The sequence below is a fragment of the Homalodisca vitripennis genome, chromosome X (assembly GCF_021130785.1).
Source record: "Homalodisca vitripennis isolate AUS2020 chromosome X, UT_GWSS_2.1, whole genome shotgun sequence".
NCBI classification, from domain to species: Eukaryota; Metazoa; Arthropoda; class Insecta; order Hemiptera; family Cicadellidae; genus Homalodisca; species Homalodisca vitripennis.
Window position 1 is genome coordinate 10,799,719 of NC_060215.1, and position 25,685 is coordinate 10,825,403.

At 35.7% G+C, this 25,685-nt stretch overlaps 2 protein-coding genes across 5 annotated transcripts in view; both read right to left on the reverse strand.

The window, feature by feature from the left end:
• The window catches only part of LOC124368677 (ligand of Numb protein X 2-like), a 392,173-nt gene that overhangs the window by 238,433 nt on the left and 128,055 nt on the right, over positions 1-25,685 (reverse strand). Inside the window, exon 1 of one of the 4 annotated variants that reach the window (XM_046825959.1) lies at positions 818-1,026. The exons of the other annotated variants lie outside the window; for them this stretch is intronic. The gene's annotated coding sequence lies outside the window, so the exon portion shown is untranslated. Of the gene's footprint in view, positions 1-817; positions 1,027-25,685 lie in introns of those variants that run through there. 4 annotated transcript variants of the gene reach the window in all.
• Positions 4,188-6,522, reverse strand: LOC124369355. Its single transcript, XM_046827332.1, has 3 exons — positions 6,241-6,522; positions 4,500-4,655; positions 4,188-4,333 (listed from the first exon to the last, which is right to left on the reverse strand). Exons 1-3 carry the CDS (start codon positions 6,410-6,412, stop codon positions 4,188-4,190), a joined length of 474 nt encoding a protein of 157 aa, XP_046683288.1. The 5' UTR covers positions 6,413-6,522.

Here is a 25,685-nt window from a genome sequence, read left to right on the forward strand (position 1 = left end):
GAGCCAAGACACAAACTCACTAAACATCCGACAAGAGTCTGAGGTTGGTGGGAGGGATATTGGTAAACTAGACGTTTATAATCGGCGAGATTGCTCATGCCAATACTGCACCTCCATCGTGAGTAAATATTCCCTGCGGGTTTTGGGTATAGCAATTACGTCTAATTGTACGATGATTTTTTTCTCTAAAACTTTTATTTATTTACCAAACTTTTGCTAAATATTAAAGCAAGAGAATACTAACTTACAAGTTTGTCTGTGAAATTTGCCGAGTGCATACTTTTAAATGTATTAAACAGTCTAATACAATTTGTTTAGTAGGTTACTGATTTTAATTCTTCAAGATTTCTTTCCGATTCAATATAAAATTTATAATGTAGTACCAACAAATGTAGTACCATAAAACACGTGTTAAATACCACGTATAAATACATGCATAAGTATTATGGTACGTAACAACATTTTAAGCATTTATTTCATACTTTGTAGTTTAGTACTTGTTTCTCTGCAATATAGTTAATCTACTTTTGTTTTATCTAAATATATACGTATGTGTACGTAATATATACTATGTCTTTTTTTCTACGAATCCAGTGACAATTCTATTTGAATTCTTTTTCCAACTTTCTACAGATGAAACACATTTTCAAAGATGTATCTACTGGTAAACTCCGATGATAAAGGAGCATCCTCTGACAACAGCGAATTTTCAACCTAATGCTATACATGAATAACCGAAAAGCAAAGCTCTCAAGTCACATTAAAAAGCTCCAAACACATACAGCAGACAACGACGAAGGCTGAACTTTGAACTTACAAACTGTACAGGGAGAGGGAGCTAGAGAGATCATGTCGCCTACAGGATACCGGCGTACAGTATCCACAGGGAGATGAGTAGCACTATGAGTATCAGGTAGGTGGTCATAAGACTGCCGGTCTCACTGTTGAGTGTCTGAGCCATGTTGTACGGTGTACGGTGTACGCGTATCTCTCGCGATCGCTGCTGACCAACTAACGGCAGTCCCTACCGTACCGCCGCTACCACCACTCTGTCCCCACTCCACCCCACCAGGCACATCGTGTTTAATATAAATAGGACTTTTAAAAAATATTTATGACCGACAACAACTGTAACCACTGTATATTTTGTGCTGCTCTTCTAAGACTGAGCAAGGCGGTACTGATAGACTAGGTATACCTAGGTATATATCTTGTGCGGCCTTGGACTGAGACGTGTTTGTAGATTCCGGTATATGATTTCGATCTTTCTTCGAGGTGTATCTGATAAGAACAATACAGTTCCTGAAGTGTTTCTTGATTCCCCTTTTGGTTTATAGAAAGCACAGCGTTCACGGATCCGATGTTAATATTTTATTCAAAAGACGGTGATCCCCTATTGAAAAATGTAGTTGCAACAAGAAATATATAAGCGATACAAAAAGTCAATTAAAGAAGATTAAAGAATACATAGAAAACACGAGAAAAGGACTAATAGAAAAGTCCAAAATTGCACATCGATGTTGTTCCAAAATATCATGTATGAATTGGAATGTACCCAACATGACACATCGGGAACCTAATTTTTTTTAAAGGAATTTAATCGAGGTTTCATTCATTAAAGTAGCAGACCAACCAATCAGCCAACCATCTGTCGAGACTAAGCCGCTTTGGTTGCCAATTCAAAACAAACTAAAAAGGAAAAAAGTATCAAACAGATTATATACTTGTAATAACCCAATGCGGAGTCATAGTATGGTTTTAAGAAGTTCATATAAAATGAACCAATAATAAAAAGGCTCACTCCTGTTCCCTCCTTATTTGCTGTCATCTTGTTTCTGCCGTGACGAGTGCCATTTACTATTGACCTCTGGTCAGTCGTAGGTGGTTGGCTAATGCAGACCTATTGTGACCTGTATTGTGTTTTGTTGTTATTAGGTGTATATTTTACAGTTAGTGAAGTTAACAGACAACATGGTGGTTGTGATTCCTGACTTAGGCGTGCCACAACGCTTTGGTATGATTTGTTTATTTTAACCTAGTATTGTAATTATGTATTATGTATACCTGAAGAAGAGATCAGATTGCAGATATCGAAATGTAGTGATATTAATTTTTTGTATCACTGAACGAATGTCCAGAAAATTCCAGTTTCGTTCACGGTGATGAATTTTACAAATTTATTAGATTTAGTGTTCACATACGTTACTACCAACAAATGCAGAACATTGGTATAAGTAACTCACTCGGTGGAGGCTTTTACAAATACGGATATTAAGGCACGGTTAAAGTAAAAACAGCGAGTTTTGTGACCTATTTATCAGCGTTTGACTAAACAGTAAAAAGAATATATAAATTTCCAGGTTTTTATTTGCCAGTAAACTGGATTAGTCCTGTTTTTAAACAAATTAATTGCTTCCGCAGAGTTTTTATCATAACGTATCCACACGTCATAATGCTTTTTTTAACTAATATATACTTTTTACTTTTTTTATTTATTGCTAAACGTTTAATGGATATACAGAGTACTCATTACCTATATAACTTGTGATATAAATGGAATTTAAAAAAATGAAAAAATGTACAGGAAAGTTTAAATGGGAGACGAGACTTCATCTACTTTTCAGTGACAATTGTATCATCAGTAAATATCATTTGGCAGCCATTTATTAACAGGACGGCCAAAATTCGAGCGACATGTAGGAACTTAAATTTGTTTACGGAACATCCTACATTTTCTTGGAATTTTATATATAAAACTACATCTAAAAACATTCTTGGCAATTTCCTAGATAACTTATTAGTTTATGTAAAAGCCTGCTAGTTATTAAAAATAACACATTTTGAGACGTTTTTAAACGAATTGTGTGACTATTTACACCGTAATAATGAGACGTTATTGTGAACTATTATTATTGTGTGCAGGGTCAACAGTAAAACCAGTGTAATTAGGCTACGGCCCACACTCACCGTTTTTGTCGCTGCGTCAGAATCGCATGCGACGATGACGTTTGCGTCAGAATCGCAGACATGGGCCACACTCGCCGTCAAAAAAACGCAGATCTCAGTGGCAAAGATGTCTTCTCTAAGTGAAGCAGACTTATTACTAGTGTTAGCTGTTAGATCTTATTTGAAAAAGAAAAGAAAGAGAAGATTTGGTATTCATCCAATGAACACAGTGCGTTTGAGCCAAGGGCCAGTTTTATACATTAATGAGTTTTTTGTTGCGTAATGATAATGAAAAGTTCTTCTCTTATTTTCGAATGAGTGCCACATCGTTTGATGAACTATTAGCTCTAGTGAGAGATGATCTGTCAAAACAAGACACCAGACTACGTCTGAGTATACCAGCAGAGGAACGCTTAGCTGTAAACTTTTGAGGTACGTAACAAAATGTGACAATTACTCTGATATTATAATAACATTTGACAAAATATATTAAATGCTTCAACGTTATCAATTATTCCACGTTCCTACTTTATATTTGAAAATGGAAAAGGAAAATTTAAGGAGGCGAAGTTCAGTCGTCTCTACCACTTAACCTCAGAACAAATTTCATGTTATTATAATTTTAAAATCCATTACTTTAATAGTTATTTGTAATAGATTATAATTGTATTTGTTGTTGTAGGTAAATGAGATAGCAAAATATCAAATCAAACAAGTAATATTTGTAATGCAAGAGGTTATGTAATCTTACATTTAAATAATGCAGTAAAAATAATTAACACTTTTGCAATGAAGGTGTCCCAGTCCAATTACAATTCTTCAAAAAAACACTAAACACATCCGAATTATTGTTACTAAGCGATTCAGAGGGTGTAGGGGACTGAATGTTAGCCTGGCGCTCTCTTGGAGAAGCATCCGTCCAATTAGGGTAGTTATATTGGGGATGATTAGGGACGTTTGGTAGCTGCTGCCACTGGTGACTTGAGTGGGCAAAAAATGCAGGGGGAGGGTTATAGCGTTCTACTGCCAAGGCTTGTTTTTTTTTCTGCATAACTTCCGTAAATTTCATCCGAACCCACAATTTTTTGTCAACAGGAAGGTTTTTTAAACATAGGCAAAAAGGATAGGTAGAAAGTGCTTATCAGCTTCTTCTTCTTCATCCGTTGGCTTGCTTGCATTTGTCAAATGTTTAAGTACGGCCATTTCAAAGGGAGTCTGTCGATATTTTTTGTTTGATACGGTTAGGCGCTGCTTGGTTGGGCGCTACTTGGTTTAGGTGTTGCTGGTTCTGAAGCAACTACCTCAGTCAAATCTTCGTTGTTTTCTTCAGTAGCCGCATTTTTCGTTTCCAATGTCGGGTTGCTCATCAGGAACATTGGTGGTTGTCCTGCAAGAAAATAGCTCTTCACCATTGAGTTCAGGATAAAGTTAAACTCTCAAATTTTTTACCTACAACAAGTTAAAACCTGTTAAAAAAACAAGTTGAAAAAGTTAGGTTAGGTTAGGTTAGGTTAGGTTAACAGATTTGCTAATATTTTCTTATTAATTCTTACCTCCTGTCAGTGTTGTTCGCAGTGAGGAACAGCAGTTGATCGAAGTACACATACTTTTTCTTCTTCTTTTGGCTACTGCACTAGGTAATTTCAAGTTTTTCATCTCCCTCGCAAAACAATCTCGTAGTGATCTCCATTTTTTTTGCAATTCCTTTACTGTAATAAAGACAGTTTATGCAATTATATACTTTATCAAGGATACATGTTAGTAATGTAAATTACATTAACCAACCAGAAAAGTCCAAAAAGTTAGATTTGTTTCGTTTCAGGTGGGGGGGGGGGGGGTTGGGTTTTATGTTCAAGTCCCCAATAATAAACTTGAACAACTAACACAGTGTCTTATTACTGTGAGATAAAAATATATATCTACAGATTTTTGTTATTTGTTTCAGGTTTATTGCTACAGGAAACACGTTCAGATCTCTCGCGTTTGAATACCGAATTGGTAGATCGACTATAAGTAAACTCATCAGAGAAACTTGCACGGTTTTATGGGCTACTATGAAAGAAAAGTTTATGAAACTGCCAAATACCGAAGAATGGGAAGAAATTGCCAATGGCTTCATACTCGTGCAAATTTTCCAAACTGCATGGGAGCCTTGGACGGAAAACATATCGAATAGTGAATCCTCAAGGAAGTGGCTCGGAGTATTTCAACTACAAACAATTTTTTTTCTGTTGTGTTGCTTGCTTTGGTTGATTCAAAACTATTGTTTTACTGCAATTGATATTGGTAGTTACGGAAAAAATAGTGATTCTAATATTTTTAGACAGTCTGCCTTGCACAATCTGCTAGTTAAGGGAAAACTTAGTATACCAAATGATCAAAGATTGCCTGATTCTGAAGATGACACCCCAATGCCTTTCGTCATTGTAGCAGATGAAGCTTTCTCAATGACTCAACATGTTCTTAGGCCATATGCTAAAAGAAATCTAACCACACAAAAAATATTGTTTAACTATCGGCTTTTCACGAGCTCGTCGATTTGTTGAATGCACTTTCGGTTTACTTGCTAACAAATGGCGAGTTTTTCATGGTGCTATTTGTTTGGACTCAGAATTTGTTGTAGAGGTTGTTCAAGCCGCATGTGTTTTACACAACTTTGTACGTGTAAGAGAGACGGTTTTCAGTTTGAAGACACCCTGTCTTGTCCTTTAGAAGACATACCCGTGTTGGGCACTGGCGGCGCCCCTTTGACTGCAAAAGCAATCCGCGATAGATTCGCCCAATTATTTCACATCCCCCGCTGGAAGCGTTCCTTGGGCAATTTGACATGATTTAAATAACTTACTCTTAAGTATGCCATTAATAATATAGGAAAGTTTTGTAAATGAGCTTGATATAAAGTGTACATTACTGCTTTATAAACTGAAACTCCCTTAGATATGAACACATCATATTTATATTATTTTTTATTTATAATATTCAATGCTGTTCAGTTTCATGTAATGTGTGCATAACATTGATAGTTTTAGTAAATTGTTGTGCTAAAATTATAGTAATTTCTGTAAAACCTTACAGTCCTACATTTTATTTTGTACGCTACAGGGAGCGATTACGATTTTTCACGGAAGGACTGGAGTAAATTTTTTTTAAGCCAGTTAAATATTCTCTCTACTTGCACAATTACTGGAAAATGTGGTTAGGTTTAGTTTTTCAGTCATTGCTTATTTTTTGTAAATGGTCTTGTTTTTATGAAAATAAATTCATTATTATTTCAAGTACTAAAATTTTACTCACCTTCTTTATTTTTTTCCTCATTAGTCATCTGCTCCCAGTTCGAAAGCACTATCCTGGCCACCTCAATCCATAGCTTAGATTTTAAATCACGGTTACTGTAGTCCTTTAATTTAAGATCCCAAAGTGGAGGACGGATGCTCACCTCGTTAATAAATAGTTCGGTGTCAAACATTTTAACTAATAGAATTATTACAACAAAGAAGACACTTGTCAAAGAGGTCACAAATAGAGTGAGGTGACTGAAATGGTATAGGAAGTAAGAAGAGTGGGGAGGGACAAGTTGCGACAGGAAACGGCGAGTGTGGCCACCTTCATTTGATAACATAAGCTGCGTTTTCGTCGCAGCGACCGAAAAAACGCTACATGTTGCGTTCGAATCGCTGCCGTCGTCGCAGGACGGCCAGTGTGGCCGGCTCCCATTTAACTCCATTCTAAACAGAGATTCTCCTATCGTTGCGATTCTGACGCAGCGACAAAAAACGGTGAGTGTGGCCGTAGCCTTAATAAACTGCCAACGCGAGTGTATAAAACTTTTATAATACAAAGATAATTACCACCATTATAGCCGACAACCGAGTTTGATCGTATGGGGACAGATTTATATTTTATGGACAGTAGGGTATAAGCATTAAAACTTTGCACATCAATAGAATACATAACTATCTACTTAATACTAAAATTAATTAAAAGACCAATAATAAACTTTTTTTGACAAGCTGAAGTTTTTAAAGCTAAACAGTTATGTCGGTTGTCCACTCCAACGATCTCTGACCACGGTGCCCAGGAGGTCCACGCTACCGTACACTACTAAAAGAAGATCTACCGGTTATCTCGATCCGAAGGAATGTGCTAACTTGTTGATTCTCAATTGGAAATAAAAGATTAACAAGTTAACTTCAGTAACTAATTAACCTCAGAGAAGTTGCTGAACTAGTACAATCAGAATCTTGTCAACAACAGACTGAAGCAACGAGTCAATCAAGTTTGGCGTACCCATGTGCTGATTCCGGTCGCGGAAATGAAGCTTGTTCGAGTGGTGCAACACCTCATTGCTAAATATAAACATGAGGTGAATTTCGTCTCAAAGCAGTTATTAAAAAGATTTTTGCAGAAAATAACTAACTGGCCTTCCACCACCACCACCAAAGTGGCCAAAGTGGTGGGTAGTTTTAAGTGGATATCCATGCCACTTTTAAGCATAGTGTCTTTCCAAATGAACTGAAATTGGCAAGTTGTTCCAATCTTAAAAAACGATCTTTGCTTAAAAGTATCACTCAATCTCAATCCTCCCTGTTCCGAGCAACATTTTTAAGCCCTCTTTTTCAGCTTTATACATTTTTTGAAAATCACAAACTTCTCTCAAAGGACCAATTTTATTTTAGGACACGTAAGTTAGCAACAGACACACTATTCAGTCTTGTTTACATGATAGTGGTAGGTATTGGAAAACCGGAAACATACTTTGAGTTTTTTCCTCATCTTTAAAAATCCGATGTAAATCTTAACACGTACGTACGGTATGACAGGACTGCAAATGTTGTGGCTCTATCTTACCTCAGCAACAGAACTCAATTAACTAATATCTCGTATCATTCATCAATAATCTTAAAACTGAGACATGGTGGCTTATAGGGATCAGTACTCAGCCCCTTGTTATTTCCAATTTATGTAAATGGCGCTCAGTCATCACTTTTACACGGCCTACTGATTTAATATGCCGGTGACACGACTTACCTGAGATCTGCTTCATGAGAATCATTGGAAATTCAAACATTCTGAGATTTGAGCTGCTGCATACAATATTTCAAGGAACTGAATTTGCAAATCAAAGCAAATACAAGGGATGATTTACAATTCAGTCTAACATTGAGAAACTCAGGCGGCGCGTCAGTTGATGAGGCCATTATCGAGGAGGTCGACTATGTTAAGTCCCTAATCACACACCTAAAGTGAGGTTCGCCCTGTGATTATCAAATGAATTCAGTTTGCGCCCAGATATCCTTAGACGCTCATGCTCTGACGTACTTTTCATGGTATCACCTTTCCTCACCTGACTCATACGCTATGGGACTGCAGTGCGAGGAAGTGCTCGAACGATGAATTCAAAAGAATACTTATAGTGAATAAAATGCTATCTAAATAATTTAAAACCTACTTTCCAGAGAGTCTTGCAAACTACCCTTTGTTCAATAAGGAACACTGGCATCTCCCTGCCTTATCAATTTCCTTCTGTATGTGTAAAACTATTACATAGCACGGGGGAGTGACATACAATCTCAATAAACAAGAGTGATAAGTGCTGAATACGATAACGTAGAACAATAGTATATGGACCTTCGCATGCAGGTGCTACATCTGACCACAGTCTTCCTGTACACTGGAAACCGGTCCAAGTGATCCATTCACTAACAATTCGATTGAACCGCTATTTGGTATGGCATGACAGTGAGACAGTCTGGTAATAGCTGTGTATCTCTGTGAGAGATTCTCTGGCACAATTGAGAGAGCAGAGGTGGCCCACCATGGCATGACAGTGACACAGTATGGTAATAGCTGTGTATGTCTGTGAGAGATTCTCTGGCACAATTGAGAGAGCAGAGGTGGCCCACCATGGCATGACAGTGACACAGTATAGTAATAGCTGTGTATGTCTGTGAGAGATTCTCTGGCACAATTGAGAGAGCAGAGGTGGCCCACCATGGCATGACAGTGACACACTATGGTAATAGCTGTGTATGTCTGTGAGAGATTCTCTGGCACAATTGAGAGAGCAGAGGTGGCCCACCATGGCATGACAGTGACAAAGTCTAGTGATAGCTGTGTATTTGCGTGAGAAGAAGTAGATGATATGTGGTAATAGGTCTTTCGTTATTTTTAACGCAATGTATACGGTATTAAATGTCGCTAAATCAATAAATAATTGTGATCTATTCTTTAGTTGCCCCGTTCCACCAGTACAGCGACAGTTCACTGTGACAGACTGGGGACAGTGACGTTGACAGAATAAATAATAATCCAATCATATGGTAAACGATATTCCCAAAAGAAGCGTCATCGTTGTTGCGTCGTGCCGGTACAGCGATAGGGTACAGTCAACCGAACAGTGACGCCGATAGCAACAAGCGATGTTCAGCAGCAGTCTCCCGGGATCAGCACAAGTTTTATCTTGTTTACACAACTCCTCTAATCGGCACTTCTCCTTCCCTTAGGGTTATAAAAGTTCCCTCTTCAGAACGTCTAAGCTGTAAACCTATTCTGACGCTGTCCTCTCTATTTTAGTGAGCATTGTCTCACATTATCGCATTTACTATACCACTTGATGTTGTTTCAGTCTGATACGGGAAATGTACGACTGGCGCACTTCTACACCTAATCTATTTCTTTCCGAGTATATTTACGACGAGAGACTAAAACAACAAGAGTAATTTGCGAGACGATGGTCACTGACGTCAGTACTAGGTGTACCACCATGTGTGCTCTCACATCTTTTACTTCTAACACCTCTTTCAGTATCTATCCTTTTCTACGACCAATTCTAAGAAATATTTATTCCAAACTTTGTACAATTTTACAATAAATGAAATGGTGGAAATACTAGCCATCTGAACAAGTAGCGATGGCTAGTGCAAAGAAAACTTAACTATTAAAGTATTAAATTACTAGTAAATTAAAGTATTACACCACAGAATTGTTTCATCAACCACTTCTAAGTGAAAAAAGATACTCTATTTTACATACAAATTAAAAGTGTGGAAAATAACTCAATCTAATGATACCTGTTTCTATCTATTCTATATCTATCTATTCTACCTGTTTTTAATTGCAGCTTACGATAAAATCGTAAATAAATAACTTACGTCATCTTTAGTCAGTAACCATTTTCTAACTTTAGCCAAAACCTGTTTGCAGTTTTTATTGTTTATTTTAACGAAATTTGGCAATTGAATGTAAATTTTGGGGCCCAAAAAAATGAAACTCTTTTTGAAAATCGATTTTTTTTTACTTTAAGATGAGTGTAGAGCCCGCGAGCCACACTTCTAGTATTGTTACAGGCTCTGTCGATGCCATAATGTCCACTTCTATTAAAAAATATTTTTAAGACTTTGTAGACAAATAAATGATTTAAGGGAAGAATCTTTAAGTGGTTGTATAATGGAGGAGCAGAGGCACATTTTGGTTGGAAGGTAATTATACGCACAAAATAATTTTACGTTACTATTAATGGATTAATGGACACTTTGTCTATCCCTCCCCAGTTTTCAATTCCATAGTTTAGTCTTGACTCTATAAGTGAAAAATAAAGGGTCCGCATAAGATTTAAATTTACAATATTTCTTAAAAAATTAAACTTCCTTATGTTTTTCCTGAGTTTTATTTGTAATTGTGAAGTATGAGTTTTCCATGAAAGTTTATCGTCTATGTAAACACCAAGATATTTTAATTGATTAACTTGCTCAATTTTAACACAATCGAAAGGTTGGATGCACTCATTAACGACGTGAAAATTTAAATCCGTGTCGAAAGAAACCCCTCTAAGGTCAAAATTCACAATTTTGGTCTTGGAAACGTTAATTACCATTTTATTATTGTTGCACCAATTTCGAAGTGATTTGAGATCCTCAGTTATTTGTGTAACGAAGTGAGACGTCGTCAGTAAAAGCACTGATTTTTCCGTACATTGGGATATTTAATAGGCTGTTTATAAACACTAAGAATAAAGAGGCAGAGAGCACGGACCCCTGAGGTACGCCTTTTGTTATTATTTTTGATGGACTTAAATTTTGCTGAATACGTACTTGCTGTGAGCGGCCAAATAGGTAGCTTCTGAACCACATCAAGGGAATGCCTCTTATCCCAGCTATTTCTAATTTTCCAAGTAAAGTTTCGTGATCGACAAGGTCGAAGGCTTTAGAGAAATGGCTTCTACTGAGAAATGGTATCAGTGTGACGAATACGTTAGATGGGGCCTAATGTTAAATCAAAACAGTGGAATAGAATCACAGTTCTCCTAAAATATCATTATTGTTCAAGTATAAGTTTGATGAATATCGCTCATATTGTATTTTACAATACGTTACTTTTATTTAAGGCTAGTAGACTATATATGTTTAACATAAAGTCATACAAGTATTACTTCTATTTTAAGATCATTTTAATCAGTGAAACAAAAAAGTGCAGTACAGTTTCAGAATTGGAGCACATGATATTTTGTACTGAGATGTTTGAATAAAACGTTAAAGCTTAATAAAAGTAAAAAGATCATTTCTTTCATTACTATACACGGATGTACTATTTGCATAAAAAAGTATTCGCACTTTTCAATTAGATATTGAATTGTTATTTCAATTACAGATCAAATTATATATCATCCATGACACTGGAACTAATACATAAGTTGAATGATTCTGTACGGCATTTAAAAGAAGCTGAATAAGTAGAATCCTTACTGAAATTCTTGTAGGCGATAATTGTGGACGTTACTGAAGATATTTCATCTTCCATGCCAGGAGAGTTACAAAATTTACGATAATTTAGGACCTCAAATTTAGTGTACAATTCAAAAAAGGAAATTTCGCTAACGGTAATACCTTTAGTATGACTATGAAAACATTGAATATAATTAATATCTTGTTCTTGACCAATTATTTGTAATGTTATTATATCATAAGTACATTATACAAGAAGGAGTTCTAGATCTCTGGTAATTGTATCCCCACGGTCACACACAATCGTCCCTCAACCAAATTTCTCTACGCGACAATTGCTCTTAAAGTGTTCCTTAAATTGTTTCTAATAAGTCTACTATCCCGTTTTTTATCATAGTTTCTATAGTTTACGCGCATTTCCTCCCACGTCTCAGGCGGAGTATTCCTAATACTGAAACATCGGTTATCCTACATTCATTCCTACAGAAAACGAAATGAGCCCACGTCTTGTTTCGCCCATCAAGAGAGCAGCACTATCGTAACTAGAGGACTTTTAAGTCCCTAATCCCCCTCCTATAGTAAAGAAGTTTATTATTTCATTTCACCCTTTATTTTAACTAACTGATGTGTGTCTTTGTTCTCTACCTTTCAGCGTGCACTGATACCTAAATTATAGAAAGGACTTTGTGTCTTCTCTCACCATTGAGAGTGTACAAACAAATTCACACATAATACTTAGATTGAAGAACGAAACGCTTTGGTAACTCTGGCTATTTTAAAAGATAATTGTGTTACAGCTTATATATTTATTTTTGGAAGCTAACCTTTGCAAATTTCTCCACGAGACAAGTTCGTCTGAAAACGTTCTTGATTTACTTGGCGGTTCACCGTGTATGGTTCGTGATTGTAATGTCTTTCCTAATTTCCTTTTCTGTGCGGAAACACTCTGTACTACATTTACTCTGGGATGCATATTTTCATAATACTTGTAGTAAAGAGATAAGGCTTCGTGAAACTCTTAATCCTCAGGCCGAACTCTTTACGTACGTAAAAATCTAAGTCAAATTATAAAAAGACAGAACTTTGTAGGAATAACATTGACTGTGTCTGTATTTATCGCAGTCCTATAGTTTTCACTGAACTTTGAAAAGAGGGTTTCAATGTATTAACACGGGGTATAAACAATCCCTCAAACACAACAGGCCCTGAAAATATTTCATTAAAGTCTGAAATATTGTTTCAGGGATTTTTGAACACTCAGGATTTACACCTCAACAGTACGAGATCAAACGTTACAGAAAGAAAGGCAAACTGGTTCCTTCCAGCGGAAATCTCGACTACATTTATTCTTGGTTATCATTCATGGTACAGTACGAGTTACTCTGAAACTTTTGAATGGAAAGAAAAGGCACGTTCACTCTCCAAGCGCTGGTTCCGACGGTACTCTCTGTGAGTGACAGGTCCAGTTACAGTAATAACCTCCTTTCATTAGCTTGATGGAGAGTACAATCAAACTCTTTACAATTGCCCTCACCTGATTTTCTGGTTTTTCGTGGTAGCCCAATAAACGTTACATACTAGGCTGTAGTGCTATTCGGATAGAGGGCAGGGGTTCCGATAGCAGTTTGACTAGAAAGATTATAATATTAATGTATTTAATAATGCACTATTCATTGGATTTAGTGCTCCACTTCCAAATTTCTTATACTTCTGAAATTTCTTCTATTGAATCTTGATTGATTTCATGTCTTTGACCAACTTAGCCTTTAGATTTAAAATTCAAAGTATTTGTGTGGCACAGTTACAATATCACAGATAAGGTTTTGGTTTATTAATGCATGCTGTTATTGTAATAACATAATTTTCCTATCTCAGACCAAAAAACTTTACATGTTTTATTTAATAACACAACAGTCTGTATTAAACAGCGGAGAGGATTTAAAAGAATCGTTTCTGAATATGAGCCATTTTTAATCTATGACTAGGGTGAATCCGTGGAGCCAATCTACTGGCCAATGTGAATTTTTCTTTTAAACAGAAGACGAAGTCGAAGTAGTTAATGCATTGCCTAGGTTTTATAAATAGAACATTATTGAACTTCCATCGATATATACTAGATATTTATGTTGAATAATAATAACATCGTATATACAGTATATATGCTACAGGACGGAGCACGACTCTCTTGACTCTAGCTGAGTGGGTTCACCTTGTTATTTATCACACTTATTCCGTCCATAACGGTAGTTCATCTCTGATGCCGCTAGAGCTCGGAAGTAAATCTGTCCCACACCGGATGGTATTCACAACTCAAAATAACACTATCTATGGGATTTTATGATGCCACTTTATCGGAAACCAATCTTAAAATAGATACACATTGTCAGGTGAGGTTAGGTCAATGTGCGTGTAGTTGAGTGCTGCAAGGTAAGGTCTCACACGCATAACACCCTCACTTCACCTTGGAGCACTCAACTATACGCACATTAGCCTAACCTTTCTACAATTTTAATATGGAACATGGCCCTTCCAAGTAAATCTGCTGCTGAACATGACTCCTAGATATTTATATTTCTCCACACGACAGTAACACACTGACAGATCAGGTCTTCTCGGTCGCCTGCAGCCCGCAACGATATCACCATGTGTTTTGTCTTGCTCACATTCACCAACAAACTAGCGCCGGCGTAAAGTTTTTCCCTCGGGTCACCTACACAAGTAAGCCGGTGTCATCCGCAAATAAATTTTATACATTTACTCGTTATGTAGATTGAATTTCGTTTAGTTATCTAGCCTATATAAATTAAGAATACAGCTCAAATAGGTAAATTATGAAATTGAATAACGATAACTTAACAATAAAATTTAACATTGTTGTGTATCAGCATTTATCATGCTTTAAACACAACCCATTAAAAATATTAAATTTGTTGCCCAATCGCATAAAATTTAAAATTAAACGCGGTAAGTTGAACCTCATTCAAGTACATTATGTCATGAATCCGATGCTATTACAGCACAGTAAGCTTTAGCTTTGCAGACCAGCTATCGTTACAATCAATGCTGCAACAGTGGTGGGTGGCGCGGGCCAGATAACGCGTATTAAACCATTAATACCTATAAAACCAGGGTAGGGCAACAGCTTGCACCGGAGGCGCTAATTCCACCATTAATAGTTTACTATCTGCCACTGCAAACACAGAACAACTGAACGAACGTGTCCTATTGTGCTACCGCTGTACAACTCCGCTTAGCTGAACGCAGTGTTTGGCGGCTAATCGCAGCGTTGCAAGCCGTCTTGTAGTGTTATCTCGTATCAAACATGACGTTCGCCGTTCTCACTTTCTAACTCCGTAATTTCTCGTCCTTTTTTTAACAGCGGAGCAACAGTGGTTAACGGCTAATCGCAGCGTTGCAAGCCATCTTGTCGTGTTATCTCGTATCAAACATGACGTTCGCCGTTCTCACTTTCTAACTCCGTAATTTCTCGTCCTTTTTTTAACAGCGGAGCAACAGTGGTTAACGGCTAATCGCAGCGTTGCAAGCCATCTTGTCGTGTTATCTCGTATCAAACATGACGTTCGCCGTTCTCACTTTCTAACTCCGTAATTTCTCGTCCTTTTTTTAACAGCGGAGCAACAGTGGTTAACGGCTAATCGCAGCGTTGCAAGCCATCTTGTCGTGTTATCTCGTATCAAACATGACGTTCGCCGTTCTCACTTTCTAACTCCGTAATTTCTCGTCCTTTTTTTAACAGCGGAGCAACAGTGGTTAACGGCTAATCGCAGCGTTGCAAGCCATCTTGTCGTGTTATCTCGTATCAAACATGACGTTCGCCGTTCTCACTTTCTAACTCCGTAATTTCTCGTCCTTTTTTTAACAGTGGAGCAACAGTGGTTAACGGCTAATCGCAGCGTTGCAAGCCATCTTGTCGTGTTATCTCGTATCAAACATGACGTTCGCCGTTCTCACTTTCTAACTCCGTAATTTCTCGTCCTTTTTTTAACAGTGGAGCAACAGTGGTTAACGGCTAATCGCAGCGTTGCAAGCCATCTTGTCGTGTTATCTCGTATCAAACATGACGTTCGCCGTTCTCACTTTCTAACTCCGTAATTTCTCGTCCTTTTTTTAACAGTGGAGCAACAGTGGTTAACGGCTAATCGCAGCGTTGCAAGCCATCTTGTCGTGTTATCTCGTATCAAACATGACGTTCGCCGTTCTCACTTTCTAACTCCGTAATTTCTCGTACAGTGGTTAACGGCTAATCGCAGCGTTGCAAGCCATCTTGTCGTGTTATCTCGTATCAAACATGACGTTCGCCGTTCTCACTTTCTAACTCCGTAATTTCTCGTCCTTTTTTTAACAGCGGAGCAACAGTGGTTAACGGCTAATCGCAGCGTTGCAAGCCGTCTTGTCGTGTTATCTCGTATCAAACATGACGTTCGTAAATAACTAAATATCATACTGAATTTATACCCGTAAACATGGTAATAAAATTTAAAAGATAATAAACGTGATGTGTTTATGCGAGATGGAAGCTGCAGTGTTAACAGCAAACACGTAACATCAGTGTATCCTGGAAGGTTTGTCTGTTTCGCCATTCAATTTGCGCGGGTAAATTGCTTAATGCAATAACAAGAAATCATGAATATACATTAGGTAGCAAGATATCTTGTGTACTCCTCTGTATTAGTTAATGATCTAAGTTAGTTAACAAGATGTCCGGTCTCCACCTCGCCTATGTTATTTGAAGCTATACGTTATTCAGTTAGATCTTAATTCTCTTAGTTTTCTGGTTGAAGGCAAGCTATATTTTGTTTTGCTTTCTTCCTCACCATTTAGTATTAGTTACCAAGATGTTGCATTTATTCTGTCTCCTAGTTTACTTTTGTATGTTAGCAGTATATCTTCAGCAGTAAATCAATATACACTAAGCCCATGTTGTCTCCTTCATCGTAGTTTGGTCTTAGTTAACAATATCTCCTGGTTTTCTTAGTTTGTTGCTGTAAGTTAGCATTCTCAAGTATTGTTAATTGACTATAGGCTCAAATTGGATTGTCACATTCAAAATTTATTTTGGATCAGTGAATTATAAAATTGAAGAACTAAAGTAACTTTCTCTATTTTATGAGAGAGGTATTAAGAAAAGAATATAAGATACAATTATATTTGTCCTGGGTATAGATTGCCATTTAATATGGTGTCGTTCATTATGGTGGAACCTATCCTCATTTGCCCAATAATAACTGCATAAAGTTATTGCACCGTATTGCTTATAAAACATGATTGGTATCTTGTTTGTTTTCTGAACGAGTATTGTAAAATTTTGAACAGTTATATTTGCAGTCTTTTTCTTTTTCCAGTTCCAGTTCATTTTCCTCTTAGTGCAGGGTATGAAATTTGACACTGTCATAGACTTCTGGACTACTACAATCTGGAGTCATGTCCCACCATGATGAACGAATCTATACCCAGGACAATTATAATTGTATCTTATATAATTTTCTTAAAACCTCTCTCATAAAATAGACGAAGTAATTTATTATGCTGATTCAAACTAAATGTTCAATGTGACAATCCAGTTTGAGCCTACAAAACACTCGTACAACAGTAAACTAGGAGACAGAATAAATGCAACATCTTGGTAACTAATACTAAATGGTTAGGAAGAAAGCAAAACAAAATATAGCTTACCTTCCACCAGAAAACTAAGAGAATTAATAGACCAGATCTAACTGAATAACGTATAGCTTCAAATAACATAGGCGAGGTGGAGGAGAGGTGGAGACCGGACATCTTGTTAACTAACTTAGATCATTAACTAATACAGAGGATTACACAAGATATCTTGCTAACCAATGTATATTCATGATTTCTTGTTATTGCATTAAGCAATTTACCCGCGCAAATTGAATGGCGAAACAGACAAACCTTCCAGGAGTACACTGATGTTACGTGTTTGCTGTTAACACTGCAGCTTCCATCTCGCATAAACACATCACGTTTATTATCTTTAAAATTTTATTACCATGATCACAGGTATAAATTCATATGATATTAATTTATGATACAGACTAATCTGTAGGCATAATTTAATAAAATTATTAATAAATTTACGAATGATTATTAATTTATTTGAGCAGTAAAACACGACAGATACATGTTATATTTAGTTTTTAATTTACGGCATGGCTGAAAACAAATTAAATCAAATAATTTCTCTTCAGATAATTTACGTAGTACGCACGCAGTCACGTGGTTTATTCATGTGTACGATAGATCTGGTGTAATTCTTCTGTTACCCGGTACAATAAAAACTGTTTGTGGAAGAACTGGAAAAATATTTGAATCATAATAAACCCGTCTTAAACCTGAGGAATTGCAACAAATAAGCTTAAATTGTAAAGAGATCAAAGAATAGTCGAGATCTCGGATTAGTTATACAATGGTATTCGCCGTTCCTGAGACACCCACAGAAATGTCTTTCATCGCGTCATTCAATATCCTCAACAATTTTCTTTTGTGATTTCACTTTTTGTTTCCGCTCTTCCAAAATTCTTATTTCAGAATACTATTTTTTATATTACATTTAAGAAAAATGGACTGTTAAATTGACTTCGGCACATTGGCAATATTTTTCAGGTTAAAGTTACTATTTAAACAAATAACTGTTGGATAAATAACCGTGAAACCACCACGGGTATAGCTATTAATAAAACACTAACGAAAAAAACCGTAAGCATTATGTATAAACAAGTAAACGTACCACCTGAAAATAATAATTTAATACCCTGTTGAGTAAAGCATTTACAGTAGTTCAAGGGATATTTTTACTTGAAGTACAAAATCATCTGTACAGAAGTCCGGCGAAATGTCCTCTATACCGAAGTTAAAACATTTAACACGAACAACAACAACAAAGCAAGTGAACTAAACACATATTTGAAACGCATAAATTTATTTTATTTTCCGACGGAGTTAGCAAATTTAAGAGAGCATCAATAAAAATATGTGATATGTAACAATTACTACTAATCATATAATAGACTATAAAAAATAGTAAGTCGGTTACAATAGGAACTTAAAACAATTGAAAAACAAAAAGGCCAGCTAAATTTTAACGAATGAAAACACCTACTAAAGCACCTGAGGCATGACTACAAATGCTAGCAAAATGCACTTTACTCTGGCTGCGTAACATCTTTACGCGTGCATTTATGTGACTGTGTGTAGCGAATGAACATATTACACTAATACCATGATTTCATAAGTCAACCAAAATAGCCACGTTTTCCCAACTTGTGAACGATATCAAATAGAAAAGGAAACGTTGGAAATAGTTCTACATTTCTTAACAGGACTGGCGTAGAAGATGGGACTCCTCCCGGCCAGAGTGACCAGACGCAAATTCCTAAAAGGAGGACTTTTAGGGGTGAAAAAGGAGGACATTAAAGCAAAAAGGAGGACATTAAAGCAAAAAGGAGGACATTAAAGCAAAAAGGAGGATAATATGAAATATTCTTATACACCTTGCTGAAACATTTATTTGTACATTATTAAACACGAGAATGTTATAAATTACAATAGCACTATATTCCTTGTAATGCGAATGAAAAACTCAAATTCGATTTGTTTTGACATATAATTTAAAATATGAAAGGAATTTATATTATTAAAGTGTATATTGACGGATACAATTATTATTTCAGGCTATTATTTTGTATGTGGCATAAAATTGAATTAATTATTGTTAGGATTTTCCCTTTAAAATTATAAATCATCTGACCACTATTTTTTATAATTATATTAAAAGATTTAGTGATATATTCCGAATTAATTCATTGCATTGATTAATTAAACTATTAATAAGCTATACTAACATACATATCAGAAATTATCACTATAACATAAAAATATATAGCGTATTACGACAACATTAACCGCATATCATTCATAATACATAAATAGTAAAACAAGGGGTAGAAGCGCCAGTGCAGCTGAGCGGATAGAAACAACAGTGAGTCAGTGACACTATAGACAACACTCAACATACAACTGGATCTAACAGCAGTTCACATGGAGGTAGTAGCGCCAGTGCAGCTGAGCGGATAGAAACAACAGTGAGTCAGTGACACTATAGACAACACTCAACATACAACTGGATCTAACAGCAGTTCACATGGAGGTAGTAGCGCCAGTGCAGCTGAGCGGATAGAAACAACAGTGAGTCAGTGACACTATAGACAACACTCAACATACAACTGGATCTAACAGCAGTTCACATGGAGGTAGTAGCGCCAGTGCAGCTGAGCGGATAGAAACAACAGTGAGTCAGTGACACTATAGACAACACTCAACATACAACTGGATCTAACAGCAGTTCACATGGAGGTAGTAGCGCCAGTGCAGCTGAGCGGATAGAAACAACAGTGAGTCAGTGACACTATAGACAACACTCAACATACAACTGGATCTAACAGCAGTTCACATGGAGGTAGTAGCGCCAGTGCAGCTGAGCGGATAGAAACAACAGTGAGTCAGTGACACTATAGACCACCCAACATACAACTGGATCTAACAGCAGTTCACATGGAGGTAGTAGCGCCAGTGCAGCTGAGCGGATAGAAACAACAGTGAGTCAGTGACACTATAGACCACCCAACATACAACTGGATCTAACAGCAGTTCACATGCCATGGCATTACGTGTGCACAGCAATAACTTTTTATGGCCTATCTCGGGATTTCGAAAAGCGGAAGAATTTTTTAATGTGATACTACTGTTTTCGAAGATTTAGGCGTTCGCCAAAAACCGTAAAAGCCGGACATTTTACACAATTTTCAAAAGCCGGGAGGAGAGGAGGACAAACGTCAAAAAGGAGGACATGTCCTTCTAAAGCCGCACGCCTGGTCACCCTGCTCCCGTCTGAACCCTCACACGACACTCTCTTATGACAAATATCACCTTGGCACACACATGGCACACACAAGGTACACCATTGTTGGTTTGTATATTCCAATCAAACCCTTTGAGTATCAGGTAGGGAAGTGTGGAGTCTACACAGTCATCTTCAGGAGCTGTAAGATAATATTAAAAGGTTAGCGAAGATAGAATTCATATGTCTTGTTAAAACACTCGAAAAGAGGTAAATGACGAGGAAGGCTTGGTCAATGATGGAAGAAAAATAGGAAATACAAGACAATGAATTATTTAATTACTAACACTATAAAAAAATTCAATTTCTACGTATGTTTTGAAAAATAACTCCTTATAAATACTTATAACTTAAAGTGCTTAAAACGCTAATTTGTTTACACTAATAGATCATCTTGTCGAAGTCTCAAGGAATTGTATATCTGAATTTGAAATATTTATATGATATCCAAGACACAGAATTATACAGTAGTCATACGCCTATCTCCTCAATCTCACAATCTCAAACCAAGTTTGTATCACAATCGTACATGTTATCAGTCTTTTCCTTTATACTGACAACATAAAATATACAAAAAACTGTTTATTTATGTATATAGCGCTCTCAAAGATATTTTACATAAAGATCCACCAATTAAATTTTTATTTGATTTAGTTAAATCCTTCTTATTTGATGGTAAACTAGAATTTAAATGGAGGGTATTCTGAAATATCTAACTTCATGCGCAATGAAACACTTTAATAATTATATTATATTAAAACTGCCTCATAATATTTATTCTTTATAATTTTAATAGGATTACTGACACATCATCATATTCCGTTCATCTTGCGTCTTCGGTACTCACTTCGGATTTAATACATTTTTATCTAACAAAAATTAAACCTTTTGAATCACAAAATATTTGCGAACTGAGGCTTAAATTTTTGCCTTTCGGTAACTTTTGAACAACTGAAAAAGGACGAAATGTTCACAATCCATTCCTAATATCCACGTTCTAAAATGCTCACAGATAGCATTGCTCATTAGAATACAGTAAAATGTGTATAATGATACATTAAAACCCACTCAAGAATCACAAAATCTAACACAACTAATGGCATAGATATAGTAACATACAAGACACGCTACGTACTGTAACTCCGAAAAACTTTAACTAAGAAATGGCGAAAAGTGTTAGGTAGAACCTAAACATGCAAGATCATTGACAAACCATAGGGAATCTCCATGCGTTGAAATTCTGCCAATAGCTATACGTATTTCAGACACAACGTATGCAAGATTACTGACAAACAAGTCTCTTATATGTTCTCAGGCTCCACACTGTGTGCGTTAAAATTTCGCAAATAGCTATATGTATTTTAGAAATACAGTATACAAGATTACTGACAAACAGGTTCCTTATATTTTCTCAAGACTCAATCTTGAATGCGTTGAAATTCTGCCAATAGCTATACGTATTTCAGACACAACGTATGCAAGATTACTGACAAACAAGTCTCTTATATGTTCTCAGGCTCCACACTGTGTGCGTTAAAATTTCGCAAATAGCTATATGTATTTTAGAAATACAGTATACAAGATTACTGACAAACAGGTTCCTTATATTTTCTCAAGACTCAATCTTGAATGCGTTGAAATTCTGCCAATAGCTATACGTATTTCAGACACAACGTATGCAAGATTACTGACAAACAAGTCTCTTATATGTTCTCAGGCTCCACACTGTGTGCGTTAAAATTTCGCAAATAGGAGTATGTATGTCTGACACAATGTATGTAACATCACGGAGAAAAGACTCCCTATCTGTTCTGAGACTTGTTGTATTGGACTCCACAAGTCTGGGTTTGTTGAGATCGCGACACTCGGGTGAATAGTAGAGGACCCGTAATGGGAATACAATCTTTATTAAAAACAACTGTTCTTAATGAATTTATCTGTTATGGACTACAAGACGTTTTAATACTTCATAATTATTAAAAAAATGAGAATATGGCAAACAGAGGTTACTATCCCCTACAATACTACTAGTACCAAAGTGATTTATATATTATGTATGTATTAATTAATTATTTATGTATTATTATACTTAAAGTTTGCGTATTGGATAAAATGAAGCTTTGTGTTATGTTTCCCTTTATATTCAAGCGCACAAACATCTATTAAACACTTTAACTTCAGATAATGTAAACCGTTGTAAATGTTTCAGACAGACTCCTGAATACCTCGGGCACACAAACGTGCTGAACTCGTTCAAACTCAGAGAATTTAGGTGGCTCAAAATGCTTCATACAATTAATAGCACTTCAGGCATACATACATGAACACTTCGGGGAATACAAACAATTAACTGTTTTCAACAATAACTGTGCACTGTCCAAAACGTTCATGATCCCAATGCCAATACCAATGCATCTCATTATATGAACCGATAAAATAACAATAATCGTGAAGATAAAGTATGTCAATAAGGTGAAGAAGCTGGAAAGCAGGTGTGGGGATTATATTGGGATAGTCCTAAACGACACCCTGCGGGGAGCGCCAATAACGGTCGGCATGCAGCTATTGCTCTCCTTGCAAACGAGAACACACTAACTATAACCATTACGTGTGCGATTCCGTTATAAAACGGCGTTCCAGGCCAACCAGCACATACATTCATGACATTCAGACATTCTGAAATATATAGTTTACTCACTTTCTGGTGCGACTCTGGAAGATGTGCATTTAAAATTGTACTTAAGTTTAGTTCACCCATTTATTCGTCAATAAAATCCTTTGAATGTAAAATTCCACTTAGTTTTTCGTTTTCTACGTTTCAATATTCTCATAAGTAACATATTTTCAACGTTTATGGAATGTTTCTTGATTTTGCATTTTATTTTTGTTTTAATGATCTCACTCGGTGATAAAACAAAAGATGTATTTTTCTGGTTTAAAAATACCAACAATGTAATACATTATTATACTTTTACGATTGGGGCCTGATTAAAAACACTTAAATACCAACAAAAAGGGTTGATAATTATAACGATATAAAACAACTTGCACACGTATTAAACGTCAGGTTTTAAAAGGTTAAATTAAATTATTTAAATATATAATTATTTTAAATCAGTGCGAGTTTTGGCGTAGACAAATGAAGCACAGAATGTTTTGTATTTTGGATTATTTTTAGGTTTTAACATGTTTTTATCCAGTGCTGTTTTCATGAAATTTATTGATTTTAATTGCCACCATAATGGCACCGGTAGATTTTTTTTATGCTGTAGAACTAACTTAAGTCCTACTAACCATGTTAAGCACGACAATGAAATCGTTAAAAACCTTTTAGTGTAAAATTTCCAAAAACAATAAAACAAAACCACAAATTCCAGCTACGTGTTAGTTTTTACTAACCGGCCAGGTAATGTTTTATCTTACATTATACAAGTAGAGAGGATTTGTATGTTCTGGGACAACCGTTACATGTGACGTCATCACTCAGGAATGCAGGGTCAACAACCGCTCGAGGTCAATGACCTTCAAGGTAACGGTCGAGGTCAATGACCTTTTCAAGGTCAAGGTCGATGACAATCCTCGAGCGGGATATTTCCCTCTGAGAAATTTCCCTACGAGCGGGATATTATCCCTGAGAGAGTTCAGTATATAGACTAACCGGTTGCGATTAGTTATGTAAAATACACCTGTTTACAGTGCTTCATTAGAATTTGTAATGTGCACGTGGAGGAAAAGTGATGTTTTTGTTTATTACAAAGTAAGTGAAGGTTGTTTGTTAGATGTTAATTGCACCGCATGTGTTTTATATTAATAATTCAAGACATCTTTGCAATAGCTAGTAGATTTATCAAGCGCGTGATGTATATTGATGAGCCATGACATTGTTGCAACAGATACCGGATTTACCAAGAGAGATTCAACTATTGATTTTCCTTAATTTACCATTTGATAATGTTAAATTAATTGAATGCTCTTATTTTTTTGCAAATGTATTGTAGAAGAATTAATTTAAATAACAAAATATTGGATTTCGATTGGAAAGCTAGGTATATTTTACACTATATGTATAATAATAATTTAGAATATATAACATCTTTCCATAGCAGAAGTTTATATTTTGGACATTTCTGCATTAATAGATCGACTTCTTCTTTTCTTATTGCTGATTATATTTCTAATGATAATGATGATGATATAAAACATTGTAACTATTGGTATCATATATTTCGTTTTAAATATTTACAATCTGAAGATAGGTTTTGTTTTAAGAAGTGTAGACAACGGTATGTAATTTTTATTGCATATTCAAAACAGTCCATTAACAGACGTATTAGTATAAAGTTTGTGCTGGATTTAATTTTAACGGAGCGAAATCTAGCAAAACTAATTTCATATTACCAATTAAACAGTATTAGAGAAATATTCATAATTTTAATTACATTTCAATACACAAATATTTGCCTCATCATGATATTCAGTTTCAACAAATTAGTGATGGATCTCTTGTTTTAGTACAAAAAAGCAACAATTGTATAGGATGTATTATTCCTCATAGTTGTCAATGTTTTTGGAAAGGTTTTTATTTGGAATTTTAATTCCACTACATGATTTGGTTCACGATAAAACTGTTAATAGATGTTGAGGAAAATTTTATAATGTGAATCAAATTTTGTTTTACAATAATTATTGAAATTACTGAAGTACTTTTAGAATTATGTATTTTTTATAAAGATATTGTTAAAATATTTGTGTAAAATACTATATTCAATTGGATGTTTTGTAATAACACAATGAACTATTTTAATGAAATAAGTGCTGATATTTTTGTTTTCCAAATGTTTATAACACATTATACCGGATTAAATATAGTTGATAGTGTTTTATGAAAAGAAATTATAAAAAACGAGTATTATTTGTTGTGCAAGTGTGTGAATGTAAGCTAGTTACGCGGAATCAACTAGTAGATCTGTCCTTGACTGTTCCTTTATAAGCCGGACAAGAAAGCTCTGTCTTTAGTGCGTTTCAACCGTTGAAGTAGAAACACTCAAACTACAGGTATGTATTTGTTTTTACTTTATGTTTGA